The sequence below is a fragment of the Branchiostoma floridae genome, chromosome 7 (genome assembly GCF_000003815.2).
Source record: "Branchiostoma floridae strain S238N-H82 chromosome 7, Bfl_VNyyK, whole genome shotgun sequence".
In the NCBI taxonomy this organism is placed as follows: Eukaryota; Metazoa; Chordata; class Leptocardii; order Amphioxiformes; family Branchiostomatidae; genus Branchiostoma; species Branchiostoma floridae.
This window is the reverse complement of record NC_049985.1, coordinates 13,970,845-13,990,985: the sequence shown is the minus strand read 5'-3', so window position 1 is coordinate 13,990,985 and position 20,141 is coordinate 13,970,845. Positions and strand designations below refer to the sequence as shown.

The window sequence follows — 20,141 nt, the reverse complement described above, 5'->3', positions numbered from 1 at the left end:
CGTTTAGATGAATTGATAAAATCATTAGATATTTATTGAAATGATAGCAGAATGCATAACTTTAACATAGCACATGTAATCTTTTAATGCAAATAGTGGTAGTAAAACATTATTAACAGCAATATAACAATATAAATGTTTGTTCCTCAAAACAGGTAGATTTCTAACACTCTGATAAATGTGCATCCTCCCTAGCCTGGAGTCCAGCCCTGTTTGCTTAAGTCTTCTCCCGAAGGTTGCTAACTGCCAGACTAAAGCAAACAAGGCTGGACTCCAGGCTACATACTCCCTCCATAGCAATAGCATACATAGCAACATCAGCATGCAACATGCATACATCCCATATAAAAGGCATCACATTTTCCACATCACAGGACACATCCATGGGTGGAAAGAATGGCACCATCTCCAACCAATACCCTGGGGGTTTGCAGCTATTAATCATGACAGATAGAGTCTTTGCAGCGCTGACAAAAACCCGTCTGTGCCACAAGATAAACGGCTGCTTTTCACACAGCGCTGTATTTTACCTGTCTGCACTCCACACATGCACATTATATTATATTACAGGGGGAAGCATACTGAAAGGCACCTCCAAAGACAATGGTTGCAATGCCACAAAAAGTATAAACAGCACCGTAACTTTTATTGAAAATAAAGCGCTACCAATTTGAAAATTATGAGCAAGGCTCTTTCTGTGGAAAAGTACAGAATTTCGAGGCTGTAAATTGATGAAAGGCAGTGGAAGTGGAAGTCACTACAGTGATTGAAACATCCATCTCTGCTATGATGATATGTCAGGTTATTAGAATGATCTGAAGGCAAAGCCATTGCATAGGGTTGGAGAGAAAATTGTATTCCAAGCCAGGCAAGTTACTTAGAATATGGAAAAGGTCCAAGAAGAGACTGAATGATATACTAGTATGAGAGAAATGATCGTTTATTTCAGCAATGGTCATGGGTAATTTCATACTAACCAAAGCCACGAGGAGCTAGATCAAAATGAAATACATTGAAAAAGTGGGGAGTGCTAATCTTAATTGCTGCAGCCCTAATGTCATTACATAGCTTTCAAAACTCCCATGATTTCATTGCTGATACGTACTTCATCAGGTTAGTGGTTAGACTGGAGAATATTGAATTTTCATCATTTCCTCATTTGTGCCGACCCTGTTTTCACGACAGTGAATAACAATTTTCTTTTCTCATATCATTTTCTAGACAGACTGCCATATCTGGCAGGGTGCCACCTAGATACTGACTGGTATTCAAAAAGCTGAAGCTGAACAACTCTGGGATAGGGGCCAGGAAGTCTTAGCACAGACAGTCACACTGCATCAAAATGCTTGTACAGTAGTTACTGTTATAGTAGTATCACTGCATAAATATTGGTGCTGGCAAATGTTGTCTGAAAGTCATAGAAAAGAACAGAACAAATCTGTTAGTTTACTGTTAACCATTAATTATTAAATTCTTGCCATTTAGCATTTTTGACCACTGCAATATATCTGTAGTATAGATTCCAAATTCTACTGTAGAGTTAGCACTTAAGTGACTGGTATTGCATAGCGGAAGTAAGAAGGCTTCAGTGAAATTATATCTAAAGCATTACGGAGGGTCTACATGCCCTTTTCCATTAAGCGTTGCGAGCTATTTTAATTCACTGTTAATCGTAGCTGGGCATCTGTATTCAATGTCAAGCATTATCAGCATATTGTTGGGGAAGCATTATTGGACAGTTTAATAGTACGTCACATATTATTTGTTATCCTGTGTTCATCGTCAACCATTATTCAGACATTCTTCATAGGACCAGACCTGTGGAGGCAACACTAAAGAACCCTTGGAGATCATACTCCTGAATACATTGCATTCAAGATGATTTTGTTGTCACTGCCTCCACACCTCACAGAGAGCTATGACGCAAAAGTTCCGTCACTACATTTAAGTGGGTGAGTCCTACAGAAGCTTTGGAATTTACCACTAAGCCATTGTTGGTCTTTCTGAATTTAACGTTAAGCGTTACCTACATGTACTCCAGAATTAACCGTTAAGCATTGCCAGCATTCCCCCATGCAGACCCTCATGACAGAGACAATGATCTGTAACAAATTACCCAGAGTAAACCAGCAATGCCCAGGGTGTCATTAAGTCAGAACGTTGGCCAGGTCACAACTGACCCTTTGTGGATTGCCATTTGGAGAAAGCAGTGATTTTGTAGGGGGTTAATGTTGCCAACATTGACATTTTGAAGCCAAATTTAATTTCTTAAGGGTAGCTTTTGAGTAGACATAACATTGTCAATGTGGAAATCTTTCTGTAACAGTCTAAGGAATGATGCATTAACATTTAAAGACCACCACTTATTTGCTGACATTGGGGCTATTTCATTAAAACAGTGCTGATTTATATGCATAGCCACATGATATACTAGGACTGAGGGGAGTCATTAGTCATATGCTATTCAAGGACGAAAGAGCCCCCAAAGTAGAATATTCTATAGGCTATCTATCTTGAGTCTGGAAATATGGTGACAATCAAGGCTATTTATTACCAGATATAACGGTATACCTTTAGACAGACATATGCTGATCTGAAACAGCACAGAATACCAAGAATCTTGGCACATGCTGTATAAATGCAGGAGATATGTCACCTTTGTAATACCAAAAGGCTTACCACAAGGCATGATATGTTGTGTAAGTACAAGTAATGTAAGTACAAGTAGTAGTTTTCTATATCCCAGCACATCAATATGAGAAATGTAATGAGCATTTGACAGCCTACTGAGCATGCTTAAGGTAGGCTAAACAAGGCATTCTTCAATCAATGAACAGGCAGCAGTAGAAAAAGTCAATATTCCAAGGGGCACCAATGAGGGAATTTCTAGAATCTACAAAAGGCTGGAGCTTAGCATAATCAATAGCTCCGAAATAAACATCAACAATTCTTACAAAATGTCATAAATCCTCATAAGAAAATTTACCATAGTCTTTCTTTATAGGCATGAAAATGAAGAAATACCAAATAACAACTGTTATTCTTTTAAAATTTCTATATGATGGATCAAAGCAAATTGCAAGCTTCATTAATGGCAGTGGGATTCACCAATGGCACCAGTGCTCCCCTCGCATGTTAAGAGACGATTTCCTATAGGCTCCGCCCTGCCAGTCTGTATTTCTCTCATTACCTGGCAACGGCAATGCTTCCAACAACCAATTAGCATCGCCACCAACCACAACCCAACATCAATCAGGAGACGCATACCATTTCAAACAGCTCCGACCTATTTCTCGCAATTCCTTTTTCATCCCAAAGGCAAACTGTATAAAATCTCCAGTTTGTACAGAAATGGAAGTAGTTTTGAGAAGCAGGTGCTGTTTCTGGAGCTAACTCCCACTGCGCTACCCTAATCAATTATTAAGTGTGGGCAATTGCTACGGACTGCTGCAAAGGCCCAGTGGCTTCCAACAGTAGTGTCAGAACAAAGGAGATCATCACAGCTGTGGAACACAAGTGGATATGTGGGTGAGACTTCCTCCCTTTGCTGGAAACCTGGAGGTATGTTCTTCTTATTGATAACCTTTGTTAGGAGCCGTGGTGAATTGTTGACAGGCGAGTTAGCGGTATCTTCTTCAAATGCGGTATGACCTCACAGGATGAGGGAAGATTACTGGCCATAGCACCACACGACCGGCAGATCCAAAGCTGTCGTTATTTATATGCTGGGTGAAAGTTAGGGTAGGCTGGCTACAGGGGGTAATTGTATTGCAGTGCCGGGCTGTCGTGTACCTAATTCATTCTACATATTATACTACATCCCTGCAATAACTGCAGGGGGACACTAGAGCACAGGAAGGTTGGAATAAGTGAAGGATGTATATTTTTAGCGCATCCAGGAATGTTAGGACATTCAATTCAAATTCTATGACACCAAGAACACCCTGTCAGTATGCATGTACAGCATTCCAAAGCTGTATTCAGATCATGTACAGTTAGCCTATAAGATTACGATGCATTCAGGCTATAAATGTCTTACCTTCCAGTTTATTATAGATAAGTGTGGGGCAATGCAATAAGTAAAGAATACCAAGCAGATAATGCTATATGCACAAAATGTAACATAAATATTATGCATATTTGATATTATACATGATTTGACTTGACATTATACATATTGTGTAAAAAACTACAATGATCAATTATATTCATTAATTATTTTCTCTGTAGTACTACTATATAATCTTTGTTGGAGGTATCTGTTACCTACATACCCACTAGCCTACAAAAAAGACAACAGTATTTTAAATGCACGAAGCAAAGATCTGGGATGTAAACAATTCCATTTAGCACGTGTAGCAAGTGTACGGTACAAAAATCAACTTAACGTCTAAAATGCAATATCTTTGTATTTAACATAGATATACAATTGCTTAAAAAGATACTTCCTTTTGTTGGTAGCAAATTTCTTGATGCAAAAACATTTCAAAGCAATTAAGAGACCTATTTTGCAACTCATACATATTACTGATAGAGCATTGAATCAGCAAATAGGTATGATCAGGATTATGATAAAAACACATGATATTTGATTACAAAGAGCAGATATCCCTAATTAAGAACATACTGCATTATCTTCTTAAATCTGTATGAATTACCCACAAGAATTCGGCTTTATTGATTTTTTCCAACATTAACGAACACACAACCCGTAATATGCAGCAGGTCAATCCTGCGGGGTGGCCGGGGATACTAAATCATTGCACCACTATAGGAATCCCATTACATCACTCTGACCAACATTTACTTCAACCAATGGGTTTTCAAGGGACATTGTATGGTGTGATTCTTGCTGTGGTGACAAAGTGAATAATAATGGTTTGCATTTAACGTTAGTGGTTCATGTCTGGGTCTTTCCTTCTCTTTTCTCATCCACAGTTAACAGTAGTTCACCTTTATCCGCCGGGTAACCTATTTCCATTGTTTTCACAAACAGAATATTAAGGGATATCATGTCGACAGATGCTGGTTTCAAATTGCAATATTTTCACAATTTTGCAGTTTGAAACCACCGTCCCTCGACTTCATGATCCTTGACTTGATACATGTACCATCAAATACCTTATTTTAAAAAACAACAAATATAGGTTACCCTGCCAGTAAAGGGGAACTAGCGTTAGGTTAAAACTTGAGATGAAGTGAAATGAGGTCAGGCTTGTTTTCCACATTATCATTCATATTTGCTTGTTTGCATTGCATACACACACATAAACATATCAGGTTTGTACTGAAGAGTACAAGCTGCATATCTGGACAGATCTAGTTGATCCTTTCACACTGGGATAGACACAAACTCTTTATGATAAGTGTGGTGGGCTGTTGTTGTGGTTCAGGTATGATTCTCCTCAAACACAGGACCTTTACTGAATGCCCTATCCAAGACACGTCCCGGGCCTAAAGGCTAGAGTTGATGATTCTCTAAAAATCACTCCGGACTCCAGGAAGAATAGTGACATATCAGTCACTAATGGAGATCTGTATCAAACCAAACCACACCAAACCAAAATGTACAGTCATGTAGGTACTCATTTTCATCTGAGAAAAGTGACGATATTGATGTAAGTGTCTTACACAAGGGCAAAAGTCAAAAACTCTAACTACAAGGTCATTGAACCACCCTATATTCAATTTCTAATTTGCAATATTACACACCGTGTTGAAAGAATGTTCCCTAGACCAGAAAAACGTGGGTTGATGATAGACAGGCTTAGTTGGTACCTGTCAGTATAAATCTCGATTCATGTCAATAATTCATACACACATATTTTTTTCTCAAGACAATTTTGGCAAAGACTCGGGTCTTTTTCTTTCAAATCCTTCTTGTGTAATTGCTTTTTGAAGTTTGACATTTGAACTCAGCCTATAGTCATGTATGGCAGTTTAACAGCCTACCTATTGTTATCGGATTACTAACAGTAATGCATCCATGGATACAGGAAAAACAAGACAATAGCAAGTAAGATTTCGTGATGTAACGTTACTACCATATGCAGATGGATGTGCCTTTTTATTCTAAAAATAAGCAGGGAGAATTATTAATGAAGGTTAAGGAATACATATATGTAGCAGGGTACATTCAACCAGGCTATATTATTTTATAGCTTTTTGGGGTCATGTAAAATGTTTCACCTTGCATACAAAAATAAACATAAAAAAATTTGTAATCTCCCGTAAAACCATGTATCATGCTGCGATATGACACACTGTGCTAATTTCTATGCTTTTATAAGTTTTGTGCTTCACTGTGTTTTAGACAATTGAGGAACAGGACAATTTTTTCTCTCCATTTGTTTGCCTGACTTCACATTCTACAGCTTGCCCCTCCCCATCTTTTGACAATGGAAGAGTCTGAAGTATTTGATGTGTTGTGGAGTCCGTTATCAGTCAGTTCCAGCATTCTCATTATCCAGCCTATGGGAATTCTTAGTACCATTTCTCCAAAGAAACCCCCACCCCCCTACAGCTGCAACTCCTTGATGATATAACACAGTAAACCCCACCACTTTATGCTGTTCTAGCAACACTTACCAGAAAAGAGGGAGGAGGATATGTAATTGTCTTCTTCACAGTAATCTAGCATCCCACTGGAGAGACTGTAAATGCTTCTACGTCAGAAAATAACTGTTCGCAGACCCCCGTGAGGAAACCCTGGGGCGTCATCACGTCAAGTATCACGATAAACCACATCTCCTCTTTCAGCACCATAGATAGATCAAGCAGACATTTGTATGCAGACCTGCTCCTCTGTTTATCTCTGCTGCACAGGCAACTTTTTACCTTTATAGCTGCAGTAAATGTTCTCATATCTCTATCTGTGTTCATTTATTGGTTATGACGTGGGTAAATATCACCTCATTGTGTGCCTCATTGCATGTGAATACTACATTGTGGAAAGTTACCATTCTTACCAATTATTTCAACATGTCATCATACTGTCAGAGAAGCATATTACTGAATGAAGGATGGCATACTGGGGAGTACATAATTGTAAGACTTCTGAGACTAGTCTGTAGTCACATACTACAGGGTGTCTCTATTTTTATGGAGTTAAACAGAAAAGGATAGGGAAAGAAAAAGCCTACATTGACATCTGAATACGACTACACTGAAATTTCCATCACAAAAATTTTGGACTTTTGTCAAGGAATGGACAATCCACTGATACTGTGACGTCCCATTGTGTAGATAGCACTTGTGACTCCGTGAGCAATGGATCATGTTGCAGAAGGTCTGTGGCTCCCTTTGTCTCTGTTTAAAGGTGGTTGTAAAGCCACTAGTAAAAAACTAGTAAAAAGCTAAAATCTCTGAGATTCTGAGTTAGCTTGACGGAGTGTGTAAAGCCCTAATGGCAGTAATGCATCCCTGGAAATCACGGCAAAATTCGACCTTTTCCGCTTGCTTTTTGTGACGGCCCGAAATTTCAGTGGCGCTTGTGAGGTCATAGGGGTCAATGGAATAGCCTACTGTAATGCAGGTAGAAATGATGCGTGTTGTGTTTTTATACTCTACATTCAACCTTCCAAATTAATTGTAAATTTATTCCTTACATAGATAAACGAAAGAAGTATAAAATAACTTTATAAACTTAAATTTTTTAAAAATTAAAACGTGTTTCTTTTTAACAAGCTGCTCGCCCATGCCTTCAGTGAAATATCCCGGCAAGCGGAAAATGTAAACAGTCGCGGAGATTTGTTTTAGCTTGTTTATCTCGGAAAATTTTCTTTATTTTCAGAGAATATGGGACTTAAAACCTGTACCAGGAGATAAATAAATCCGCATACGTTATTTTCATAGGTAATATTGCTAAACAGAACCTGTCATTTTTGCCGCGTTGCTGGATTTTGAAAGGACTCTGGTTCCCGTGGCGCGACCATGTGCTTGGCCCGCTTATGGCGGTTGGACAATTTATTTTCGCAGAAAAACGTTATTTTATTAATTAAGTTACAAAGGCATCTAGCGTTGTTTTAGATGATACTAGTATACAACAAGAAAGAGATTTCCGGTTTTCCAGAAAACCGGTTTTCGACGTTCCGGTTTTAACCGGACTTGAACCAAAAGTTATAGCAAGTCTAAGTCCGGTTCGGCGGACCGGTACGCACCACTACACAGAGTAGTACCTGACACTGTTTCCTCATCTATTCCAGCTGCCAGAGGCTCTCCCATGAGAAGGAGGAACCCCTTGGCCAACTGGCAGGTATCCTGATTCTGACAGCAGAAAACACGACCTATCGAAATAATGATGACTTCTGACCCTGGGGTCACGTACTATGAAGTGTCGGGGATCGTCATCAAACCCCCTGGAATTGCAGCACTGAGCCTGATTGGCGCTGGGGCTCTTGGTGTGTTCCTCTTTATCGCAGTCTTCATGTACATGTTTTTGAAAGAACAGAGAACTGTATCATCGAGAGTCAACACTCCAGCGCCCCTACCGACCATATCAGGAGGGCGTATACATGAGAGGCTCCGAGAAGAGACAACGGATAGTTTTGATGGGGCGGAACTTGTGTCACTGTCACCATCAGAGGTCAGGCCAGACTTTCAGTGCTGTAGATTCTCACAATCTCTGTTCAGTTATTTTAAAAAGATATCAACAAGCCAGGGGCAACAAATAGCTTTCAGCATGCAGATCTATATTTCAGCCTACTATATGGGTCATTTTACAGAACACAGACTAAAATGAGTAACACTTAGTCCATAATTTTTTTTTGCATCTTGCTTCATAATTAATGCCATATGGCAAGGCTATGGTAATGCAGCAGAGTTTCAAGTTCCACTCTAATGACAAGAATAATGGCCTGCTAGTTACAATAGCTAGAGTTAAATCAAATGGTTGTATAAGCTTCCTTTAATGCACATATTTATGCATCATGCATCTTGGTCTTTGGGGATGAAACCTAAAGGACTGCAAAGCTATATCATTGTTTGATATATTTTTATACATAATATGTTTATATTACTACAATAATAGCAAAGTATGTGCATGCAGTTTGTATGTGGATTGACAGGTGGCAACCTTGCTTGGTTCCTGCTTGCTAGAATGACTGCAAAGGAAGGGGTATCATATTTGGAATGGTTGAAAGCTGCAGCTTCTGCAGTTTGCACTTGGCATGACAGGGGGCATTTTTGACCTGCACTGAAATTCTTTGGCAATACCAACATCACTTGACAGGTGGTGTCCTTGGTGCTGAAAATCAATGTTGTTGTGCAGGTTACACAAAACTTAACCATGCAATGTACTTTCCAATCCTTAATCATTCAACTTGAATTTACAGTTTTTCATATCTTGTATACTGGGATATTTGCTAGATTTACTTGCTGTTTCCACCCAACGTTTTAATATAGCTACTTAGTTAGTAGATGGATTAGATTCTAATGGAAACCTTCCTTCAACAACTATTTCTCCTACTTATCCAAACACAATGAACTGGAATTGGGTCGATTGAATTGTCAGGATCCTATATGTTAAGATACAAAAAAGAATTCCATGGTACAAAAAAGAACCTTTGCTTTAGTTTACATGCATATTGGCATACAAAAGTTTTTTTCTACAAATGAGCATTATATATCTAATATTGATACATGTAGGAGAATTTAACTCTTGAGAGTCCCCCTCTACACACAATAAGTACCTTTTTATGATGAGACAAAAATCTACAGAATGACTTTCAAACTATTTCCATGAGTTTGACTCATGTATAATAACTTGTATATTTTTCTAGTTCAGTCACCTCCCCTCTTCGAATATGATTTTTTTTCCAAAATATGTCCATGCTCCTCTTTCTTTGAATAAGACATAATGGAGTAGCTCAGAGTGCTACTCTTCCTAGCGCCAAATCCTCTGAAGGAGTAGAAAGGAGAATAATATCGCCCTTTTTACATTTGGCAGTCTGTGACCTTCAAACAAAAGTTGCTATTAGCCATTATATGTAGAGTCCAAGCCTTTAGTAATCCATTATGATAAAAGCCTGATGGAATGTTCTGTTGGTATGCTCTAAAACTAATGCACTACACTGTATCAATGACCTTAGATCATGACCTTGCCATGGAGTTGGCACGAAGGTTTGGTATGTATGACCAAGTTTACTGTCAAGTTCACCTCACGGTCATGCAGCTTGTTCCATCCCACCACTAATGACCTTGCTCAGAACACATGCTCTAAACACCATGCTAAATTTGAGGAGCAAAATTGCATGCCTGCCTGTTAGTCATGTTGATCATGGTACAAGATGTTCAGATGCACAGTTGGTACAAATATGAAAAGTAGATATTTTAGGATTCTAAAGTAAAGGGAACATCTACCCTTCCCCAAGTGCCAACTTAAAAGATAGAAGTGATAGCATGTACATAAGGATTGAAAGAGTTTTCTTTCAATACTGCTCATTTGTTGCCAGAAGGCAACTTGCTGTTTCTATTTCATGAAAATGAAAGAAGGGAAGTTCAAAAGTTTCAACTAAATCATCATCATTCCAATTGGTCGAAAAGTAACATGCATTCAACATATAAACAAACATGCATGTTAGATAAAAATCTAGTATATCTAATGCTTGACCAATCCAATTAGTCTTTCCACAAACTCCTAGCATGACTATATACAATAACATAATTGCGCATGTTTCGAGAATAACATTAGCATAACAATAACCACCTCATGCCTGTCTGAATCTGCTGTATGACGTCATGATAGTACAGTCAAACCTGTCTATAGCGGCCACTCGAGGGACTGGTCAAAATTGGCCACTATAGAGAGGTGGCCACTATAGAGAATATGCTAATTAATTGACCACAAGCAATAAGTTACACATGGTTTTAGTACCCACTGATCTTTATTCACATAATACAGTACTGTACATGTACTGCAATGATTTTTACACTATATGTATTAAGAAAACAAAAGCTATAAAAAGTTTTAAATGTTCTACAGTTGATATTGTCTGGTATCGTCATATTTCTTTGATCTTTCGTCTTCTATCCTTTGATACTTCGCCGTCCGTGTGTTCCCGCTCGCGTTCACACGTCAGATTCGCCCATTATGCTAATGTGGTACTCACAAGAAAAGTCACGTCATTTTAGACTTATCTCTTAATAAATGTAAGAATAAAATCCACCATAGTCTGAAGTTCATATCATTTTTCTTTGTAACAATTTATTTAGAAATTTTTGTGATGTAAATTAACCTAAGCGATAGTGTATTAGAACGTAACTTTAACACAATTTGCCTCCGTAATATTGGTGTCGTCTATTGACCTTATATGACCTCGTTTGTCAGCACGTATGGGTAGCGCCAGTTTACGAAGTTTTGTTTTGAAAATAAGTCAAAGAGGTTTTAAATCCGGCGTAGGGTGACGATACGACCGCTGTATATGGCCGAACGCGTGCCGAAACATAGATCAGCGGTCCGCGTGGCCGTAATCGGCAGTGTTTTTGTACCTGCGGGACCGGAAATCGTGTGGCCGTGGCCGCGTTGGACAGGTGGCCGCTAAGCCTATTTCTTAATCATTACGAATCCAAGGGACCGACAAAAAGTGGCCACTATGGGCAGGTGGCCGTTATGCAAAGGTGGCCGCTAATACAGGTTTGACTGTACATCATCCACCAAGTTCATCACAGACAGTTTGCAAAAAAGTCCATTTATTGCTATCAGTACCACTATTACAATGTCTTCAAACAAGTGAGCATGATTTGTATGCCATCAGAGCATCCACAACAGAGTCCTATCCTGGTACTCCATCATCCATCCATCTCTATCCATCTCAAACCTCTAATGTACTGCCAAACATACTGCCTTCTGTGCACCGCCACTTCTCATCACGATTACAACTCCGTCTTTTTCAGAACAACTTGGTGCGCGCGGAGACAACCCACACTATAGTGGCAGAGTGAAGAGGATAACCCAGCAGGAAATATGGATGGACAATCAAATATCAGTGCAATACTTGGCAACTTCCTCTACAATTTCTAGTCTATTGGCTATCAGACATGTATGGGAGTAATTGTTGCAATATTGAAACATGCTAGTTGGTGATAGGAGAAAAGTGTTCAGTTTCTTTTCTTTAGAGAAAGACTTTGTACTAGTTACAAAATAGAGAGAAGTGAATTCATGTAGCATTATGTTACAAACTCTTCCAAATATGTACATATCACATATCTCTTCAATATTCTATAGAATATGTAAAATCATCCAAGTTAATGCATCCATTGTAAATATGAAAAATGGCAGCATATCGCTAATACTGAAAGCAAAATTTCTTAGGCAATATAAGGCAAATAATGATAAGAATCAAGCAATGATCAGTGTATATAAAAGATGTATAACAGAAGCCACATGATAATGTAACACATATATCCAGCATGGTATCATTTCACTATGCATGATGTAGAGATTAATTTGAAGTGCTAGAAGTCTAGTTTGCCGAGGTGGTAAGTTATGTACACAACTTTCTGTTCTTCTCACACCTATTATGCAAGTAAATTTATACTGTTCCATGCTTTACTTTTCACATCAAACCTTGTGAAATGTCCTGTGTATTTATTTCATTAGTCCATCTTCCCACCATGACATCTGGTGCACCGTAAGAGAAACATATCAGACAACTAGAAAGGCCGACATTTGCTTGGGTGCAAATACAGCATATTTCAGCCATACCCATTCCCACGCAACATTGGACTGTTCCAAGTCACCCCTGCGCAAAAATGCAATATTTTAACTGTAAGTTATCCCCAAAAGAGAACTAATATTGTGAATTGATTCCAGGTCAAAACAGAGCTTGCCCAATATGCCCCGGGCCCATATGGAAGAATATAATCTTCCACAGGAGCGCCTATGCATAACTGATTGGTTTTTAGAATTGCGGCAGCTCCTATTTTTCCGAGAGTGAAAAAAAACGCATCTTCCATTAAGATTTTCATCATGAAATTACATGACGCCATTCAACAATTTCCACTTCGATAACTAGGTCTAAATACCGTAATAATCTCCTTGTGATGTGGGTACATTTATCATTGCAGTGAACTTTTTTTTAAGCAAGTAGCTATAGGGCATACATTTTGATAATTGTCAAGCAGGTGCAGGTACTGTGTAGTAGGAGTGTTGTTTTTTTTTCAAGCTAAAAAACTTCAATCTTCTTCTTGTTTTGTATGAGCCATTATAAACGGAGACGTCACGAATTTTTACAAGAATTTTACCACTCTGTCGCTTCATTTCTTTTCTGAAAAATCCCAGCTGCAGGACCAACAAGTTAATTTGATTTGGCTTTATCTGTATAACGTTATTTCATTTTCCTTCGAATTCTTTGTTAAGTATATGCCCCTGCATACCACTGTTAAATTGTTTTACTTTGTATGCAATCCGCTGAGCCATCGGACGTAATCTTGTCTGAGTGTTATAATTTCCTGCTCGTAGCGTGCGAGACCTGAAGGATAGGTGTTTCTACCTTGTTCGTGGGTTTCTTTTCGGAGGTCAGTGGTGATACTCTGGTACTGAGAGTGTTTTATTGGGCTCAAACTCTGGCAGTTTAAAGTTACTTACAATTTTAATGTACAAAGTTTACGTCAAAAAAGAACAACAACAATACTAGAAGTACCTACATTTGTTCGGGAAAAATACATCCATTCTCGCCACTGTCAAACTTACGTATCAAAACTAAACGCAAACTGTCCAATTTTCCCTGTCCAAATCTGCCGAAAATGATTGATAGTGCCATGCGGAATGTTGGTAAAGTCATCGCCACTAACGTTCAATGCACGCGTACCGTCCGCTACCGCTCAAATGACCCTGTCTGAACTCCAAATCCTCGCAAACTACAATTTCAAACCGGGCACAGGGCACAATATGGCAACTGTAAGGCTGTAATGTGCATCTGTTTGTGTATATACGGGATTGCAAGGCCCCGCTTATGAATATTAACTAGCATTCGCCTTTCTCGTCGCTGATTGGCTGGCGTCCATAAAGTAATTAACTCTCGCTCTCCCCAGACAGCTGGCACCTGGCACGTGTGGGCTCTGGGGTCACTGGAGTTCACGGGAGAAGACCGAAAGAAAACCAATTTCCCCTCAGAAAAGTGCAGAAATTAATAATTTGAAATTGGTTTATACCAAAAATTTTACTTGGATCATTTTACCAACTATCTAATGCCTATCTACACCAAATCTAAGGTCATTCCATTGTAATTCAAGGGAACAGGGGGCCACAATATACAGTTTTGGTCAAAACATGACCTTTAAACTTCAATAAAATCATTTTAGAGGCAGATATGAATAAAATCAGAAAAACACACCTTGGTATTGACCCACTCTACCTTTGTGCTAAATTTCAGGTCATTCGGTCACGGAACGACGGAGATGAATCGCTTTGAAGATTTGACAGGAGAAAGAAAGAAAGAAAGAAACATTACGAATACAATATATTTCACCATACCATATATGGTATGGCTGAAATATAATGACAATTGTGATCTATTCTATGTCTGCTTGATGGCGAAATGCCTTTTACCACAGGATAATAATACAAATTTTGTAATAAAGTACATGGTTCTCTTCTGACCAACTCAATTATTTAAGTTGATATATACATGTTTTGAGCAAATGTGTACTATGCAATTTTAATATATGTAACAAATTGTATACACATTCAATTTCAATTTTTTATAAATAATTGTAGATCATCTGAAAGTTTCTTGTTTTAGTCTAGATTCTGTTCTCAGAGGCAATACACCATAAATATTGAATTTTGATAATATCATTCTGTTGTTTATACTTTTTTGTCATTCATCACCATCATCTTCATTTTATTTTATTGTATGTTAAATTTGTTTGTAAGTACATGTATGATAATGTTATTTGTGACCCAGTGTCCCACTGTAAAACATTTTTAAAATTACTGAGTTGAGCTAACGTTAGAATAAATATGTATACCAGAGTTTATAAGAAATTTGTGTAAAGAGATTTATATAGTGATTATAAAAAAACTAATGAAATTATTCAGAGCAATGTTTTGCAAAATGTCTAGTTAAATCTAGTGAATCTGTACATTTTTACAGAATGTATGGTCTTGTTTACAAGTAAAGGTAACATTCAATGCAGTAGTATATTACATGACATACTATCATTGTGTCTTTCAAAATGGCATGATTGAATTATTTACATATCATAGGCAGAGGAATATAAGATATACTCAATTGATCAAATCAATGCATGAACTGAGGACACCAGTATTGCTAATTAAAACTGTAATTCTCAGTAAGCAATAAAGAGGTTCAAGTGATCACCATGTTTGTTGCTCAATGTGTATGAATAAGATACAAAAGGGGTAAAACAGATGAATAGACTGAGTAATACTGAAAAGAATAAAGAAAATCAATCATTTCAGTGGAATAGATCTAACTTCGTTAATAGAATATAAACAAGTTATCTGGATATGTGCTATCTGTGATTTCACTGAGAATAGAATGGAAGATTACATTTGACGATGTAGGGCACAAAACTATGTCCAATTAGTAATCTGTGCACTAAGCTAAGCAGAATAGTTAATAGATCAACTTTGAGTGCTTTTGTCATTTTTTGCACAATTTGACAATGTTTCATCATTGATGTACTTAAGTTGAATTGCATTTTTTTCCATCTTTTGTTGTGTATGTAGGGCCCTTTGATAAACTCCCTAGTTGCACCTGGTGAGATGAAAAAATATATTGACAGACCAACAGAAAAATTAAGACAAAGTCTAGAAAATGTTCATGCTAATGCATCAATTCGCTCCTGTTGTTTGAGTACAGGAGCTAATGTTATCTTGTGGGGGTGGCAGGGAAGGATACCAAGTACCAACAAAAAGTTCTACTTTTCCTTTAACGGGATTGTGCATTTTCTCATAGATTGCCTCTCTATCACCCCGTTCAACCCACTTATATGGGACAAAACGTAATGCAACTTTTTTATGACCTATCGCTGGCCTGACAGAAAGGGAGGTACAGTACAGAGTAAAAAAAGTTCAAAAGTCTGAAAATCAAATTTTGCTGTCAGCATTGTCTGCAACATCCAGGTGGCTCTTTTGGACCATCATACTTAACCTGTGATCCTTCTCATTGACACCGTCAGGAGAGACATGGGTCTCGCTAATGGAGGATAGAGAAGAGGGTGGCATAAGGTGATCCAAGCTTCCTGAGTTGGCATCTCATGATGTCCTCAACAATGATGACGTAATGACTTCAGAAAGGTTTAAAGGTTAAAAATCATAACCTCTACTGAACTTAAAACCTCTGCAAAAGACACAAGTGTGCCCTCCAATACCACTGATTCACCAAATAGGGCCCTATGTCAGTGCCACTGCCCGGGCAGTGGCACTGACATCAGATAGGAAGGCTGTTAGCCTTTTGAATCTAAAGGTACATTTTGTATTGTGACACAGACAAAGTAAGAGACACATGCCGGTGCCCACAAACCGAACAAGAAAGGCTGAAAGTCTTTTGAATCTTGAACTACATTTTGTATTGTGACACAGACAAAGTAAGAGATACATACATATCGGTGCCCACAATCTCACATCAAATACATGCTGGTTATGTATTGCCATTTTGCCTTGCACAAGCCAGGTGAAAAGGTACTACCCTTTGACCTCTCGGGGGCAATGACAGAAACAAGCGCAACATTGATTTCAAGGTTCAAGCACCTCAGGCAGAAGTGTGACGTGAACATGGAAAGCCAGAGGATGATAGATTAAAGAGTGCAACCTCGGGTCACGGATAGGTCAAGGGTAAACTGCAGGGGTAATTTGATTTCAAGTGGCTCTCTGGTACTCATGTCAACTAAGGGTTGGATGTAAAACATCCTATATGAGCAGTTCATGTTTTCAAATGGAATTCTGATAGACCTAGAGTCAAAGACAGACATGTACATAATTAGTTGACAATCTATGATTATGAATCATGCGATTGTCAGCACATTCAAGACACACTACAATATCTAGTACATGAATTCAATTCATCATATGATCTATAACATAGAATCTGATGTAACTCTAACATCTAACCGTATCTCTGGTCAATAAAAACCTCAATTAGCACAAAACATGTGTCCTATTAACAAAAATGTAAAGCACAGGACCATGATACCAAAGAACCATCACTGGACACTTTGGAAACTTTCTGTATAAACAAAATTTTACATACAGCAGCCATACTGTCTGGAACGGTATCAAACCAAGATGTACTGCAGTAAATGATCCAAAGAATGGATTTATGTGGTTACATCCCAAACAAAGAAAACTAAAAGGTAACCCAATTTTCATGCTCACTGAACTGTCTACAATAACAAACACCATACAGTTCATCTCCAATTCTGACATTCATAAAAGAGTCATGCAATCAAGGGTACAAAAGCACAAGTGATAAAAATTTCAACACACTTCAGAAGAGCTTGAGATGAATTGAACAATCACAAGTAACTTATCATGCAGGCCTACTGCAGTGGAAGGACAGGCTCAAGCAGAATTTAGCACGCCATTCCATCAAATTGGAGGCAATTGAAATTTGACGTGGGTACCATTCTTCCTTCACAAATGCATGACTTGGCTTCCTTGGCTAAATAAGATTAAAGACTGTAATCTGCGTGAGTCAGACTTAACCCAGAATTTATCCTCCCGTTTTCTCAATTATGACTACAATTGAGATGAAACTAACTTCCTATTCATGAGCACTAAGCTTAATCTTTAGCTATGGTGGTAATGGTAATAATGTGGAGTCATACATAACCCATGAAAACATGCAACAAAGGCAGTAAAGGTTAGAATACCAAAGTGTCTTTGATCACACCACAACTTGAGTGAAGAAGTCAAGGCAATCATCAACTCATCCCTGCCATATTTTTGATTATTTACACTACAGGTCAGAGAAAAATTTTCTCAGTGAGTTTACAGTATATTTCATTATTGCTAATTTCAGCAGAATGGGTCCAGAGTAGGCTTTCACAGTCATCAAAGTGCAGTCCATGGTACTGAAACATAGGCAGTTGTTACTACTGGTGGTTCTACACTGCATGTGTCTTGTAAAGTATCCAGCAACACATCAAAACTCATCCCAAACTTTATGATCTGCAAGGGGACGATGCAGCTCTTCCATAAAACTTTGATCACACAAAATTGTCCAGCATTTTATCACTGTATTCAGTCACACTTCCTCAACAATTTCCTTCTACTAAAAAGCTGAAAAGCCTTGTACATAATATTGTCATTTACGTACCCTTCCTAGCTACAAAACAGTCACATAAATCCCCATTCAAATTTCCTACGAACCGAAGTATTCAGTCTTCAAACTAAGATTTAGGGACTGGGATCTGATTTGCCGAACATTTGTAACGCTGCCAAAAAAATGGTATCGCAGAAAAGTCTTCTTTTGATCAATCGCTAATCCCATGCTATGCCTTGGTCTGAAATGATGACGATGAATTATGTATGGACAAACAAACTTATACACAGTAATCCTCAATCTGTGACTGAATCACAATCAACATTCTTACCTTCATTTGCCCTTGGAAATCCCACCAGCAAAATGGCTCATACAATCTCTGCAAAACTACCTTTCAAGCCACATGGCTGACAGAATGACATTCTAACTTACAGACACTTACAGAGTATCAAGCTTGGTGATACCATGAAGCCATGCAATATTACCTTACAAGTTTGGCTTCATGGATATTACTGTCTTGACAGCCAGGAGAGATAATTTCCTGCAAGATGTTTGACACTTTTGATTTAGTACAACTTCTAGCGCAACAAACTAGGAAGACAGAGTCTTTTGAGCCTGAAGAGCCTTGACTGCCAACTGACACAAACTCGTCTTCAAATCAAGGAAACAAGTTCAACAAACTACTAGGAATTATATCAAGCAGAGACAGCATTCTGCCATCACAGGAAACGCCACTGCTTGCAACTTTAAGAGCTTAATTTGTAGACTAAACTAATCAACTCTGAAGTTCTCATGTTAGTTTCTAATGAGTAGTAATGCCTTGTCCATATTTGGTTACTGAACGTAGCTAAAAAATATAAATGCTAAGCACAACTAATACTGATTGACGTCAATGCACATAGATGTCGATTGTGTGAGCACAAATATCTGCGTCAGCAGCATTTAGGATTACGCTTGTCAGTAGAAAATAACTCACAAACGATGCTATCATCAACAGCAACTATCATGGAACTCTATCTTTCAGATGCAGACTGAGTAGCTGGAAGAACAAGCTTGAACACTTGCCAAATTGTAGCATGGAGAGGACAAGATGTCAACTTTGGGAAGATGCTATAAGTCATGTTAATTTCATCTTAGCTACAAAGCACAGGAAAGTTATTATAAAACCATACTTCTAAGCCTTACCTACGATAAAAAAAAGATTCTGAACCAGTTTATTCCATAACTTGACAATCTAACCTTATCTTATTCACATTTATTTATTGTGGATAGAGCAAAATCTTCTCAAAAACATATACATTGGATAATGGGAAACAATTAGGAAACAGGATGAGTTGGTGTGCAATCAATAAAATAAAAAAATGCTTGTTAGTGTATAACCAATAAAAGTATTGACAGTTTTCAGTTGTAAGTATGAAACTATCTGACCTTCACCCTCTGGTTCTGGCTGCTCTTCTGGAAGCACTTCTGCCCCGGGTACATAGTCTTTCGCATCCACTTCTCCATACTGGAGAGCTTTTGCCTCAGCACTGGCCTCGGTGGGCTTGCCCTGTTCATGAGAAAATGCAATCTGCAGTGACCTGAGATGACCTGTATCTGGTATGTGTATGTTTCTGCAGAATGAGCTGAAACTGCTGGCAGGGGTCAATAGATGGTCAAATATCAACATAACCTGCATCAAGATCGCGTGCCCTCTGAGGATTGCTGGTACTTGTTTCAAGGAATGGTTGGCAAAAGATGATGCAGAACACAGCCTTCCAAGTGTGTGTATTATGTATGAGCTGTTGTTATTGCTCAAAATAAGTAAAATAGCACAACACATGATACGTAAACAAATTATGAATATCATTGGAACAGAACATACAATCCACTGAATAATCAACTATTTCCTATCAATGGAAGCATTCCTGA

The 20,141-nt window shown here is 38.2% G+C and overlaps 2 protein-coding genes across 3 annotated transcripts in view; one reads left to right on the top strand and one right to left on the bottom strand.

The window, feature by feature from the left end:
- LOC118419001 (protein SDA1 homolog) overlaps positions 1-20,141 on the bottom strand; it is a 131,844-nt gene that overhangs the window by 8,637 nt on the left and 103,066 nt on the right. Inside the window, exon 19 of the mRNA XM_035825209.1 lies at positions 19,659-19,779. Within this exon, the coding sequence (XP_035681102.1) occupies positions 19,659-19,779 (121 nt within the window). The remainder of the gene's footprint in view (positions 1-19,658; positions 19,780-20,141) is intronic.
- Positions 3,086-12,645, top strand: LOC118419003. 2 transcript variants are annotated; one of them, XM_035825211.1, is made up of 4 exons: positions 3,086-3,561; positions 8,205-8,584; positions 10,089-10,124; positions 11,893-12,645. In XM_035825211.1, the coding sequence occupies exons 2-4, from the start codon at positions 8,297-8,299 to the stop codon at positions 11,938-11,940; spliced, it is 372 nt and encodes a 123-aa protein (XP_035681104.1). In that variant the 5' UTR covers positions 3,086-3,561; positions 8,205-8,296; the 3' UTR covers positions 11,941-12,645. The 2 variants fall into 2 exon arrangements, 1 of the variants encoding a protein (XP_035681104.1); XR_004831580.1 differs by lacking the exon at positions 10,089-10,124 and having other exon boundaries at positions 3,106-3,561.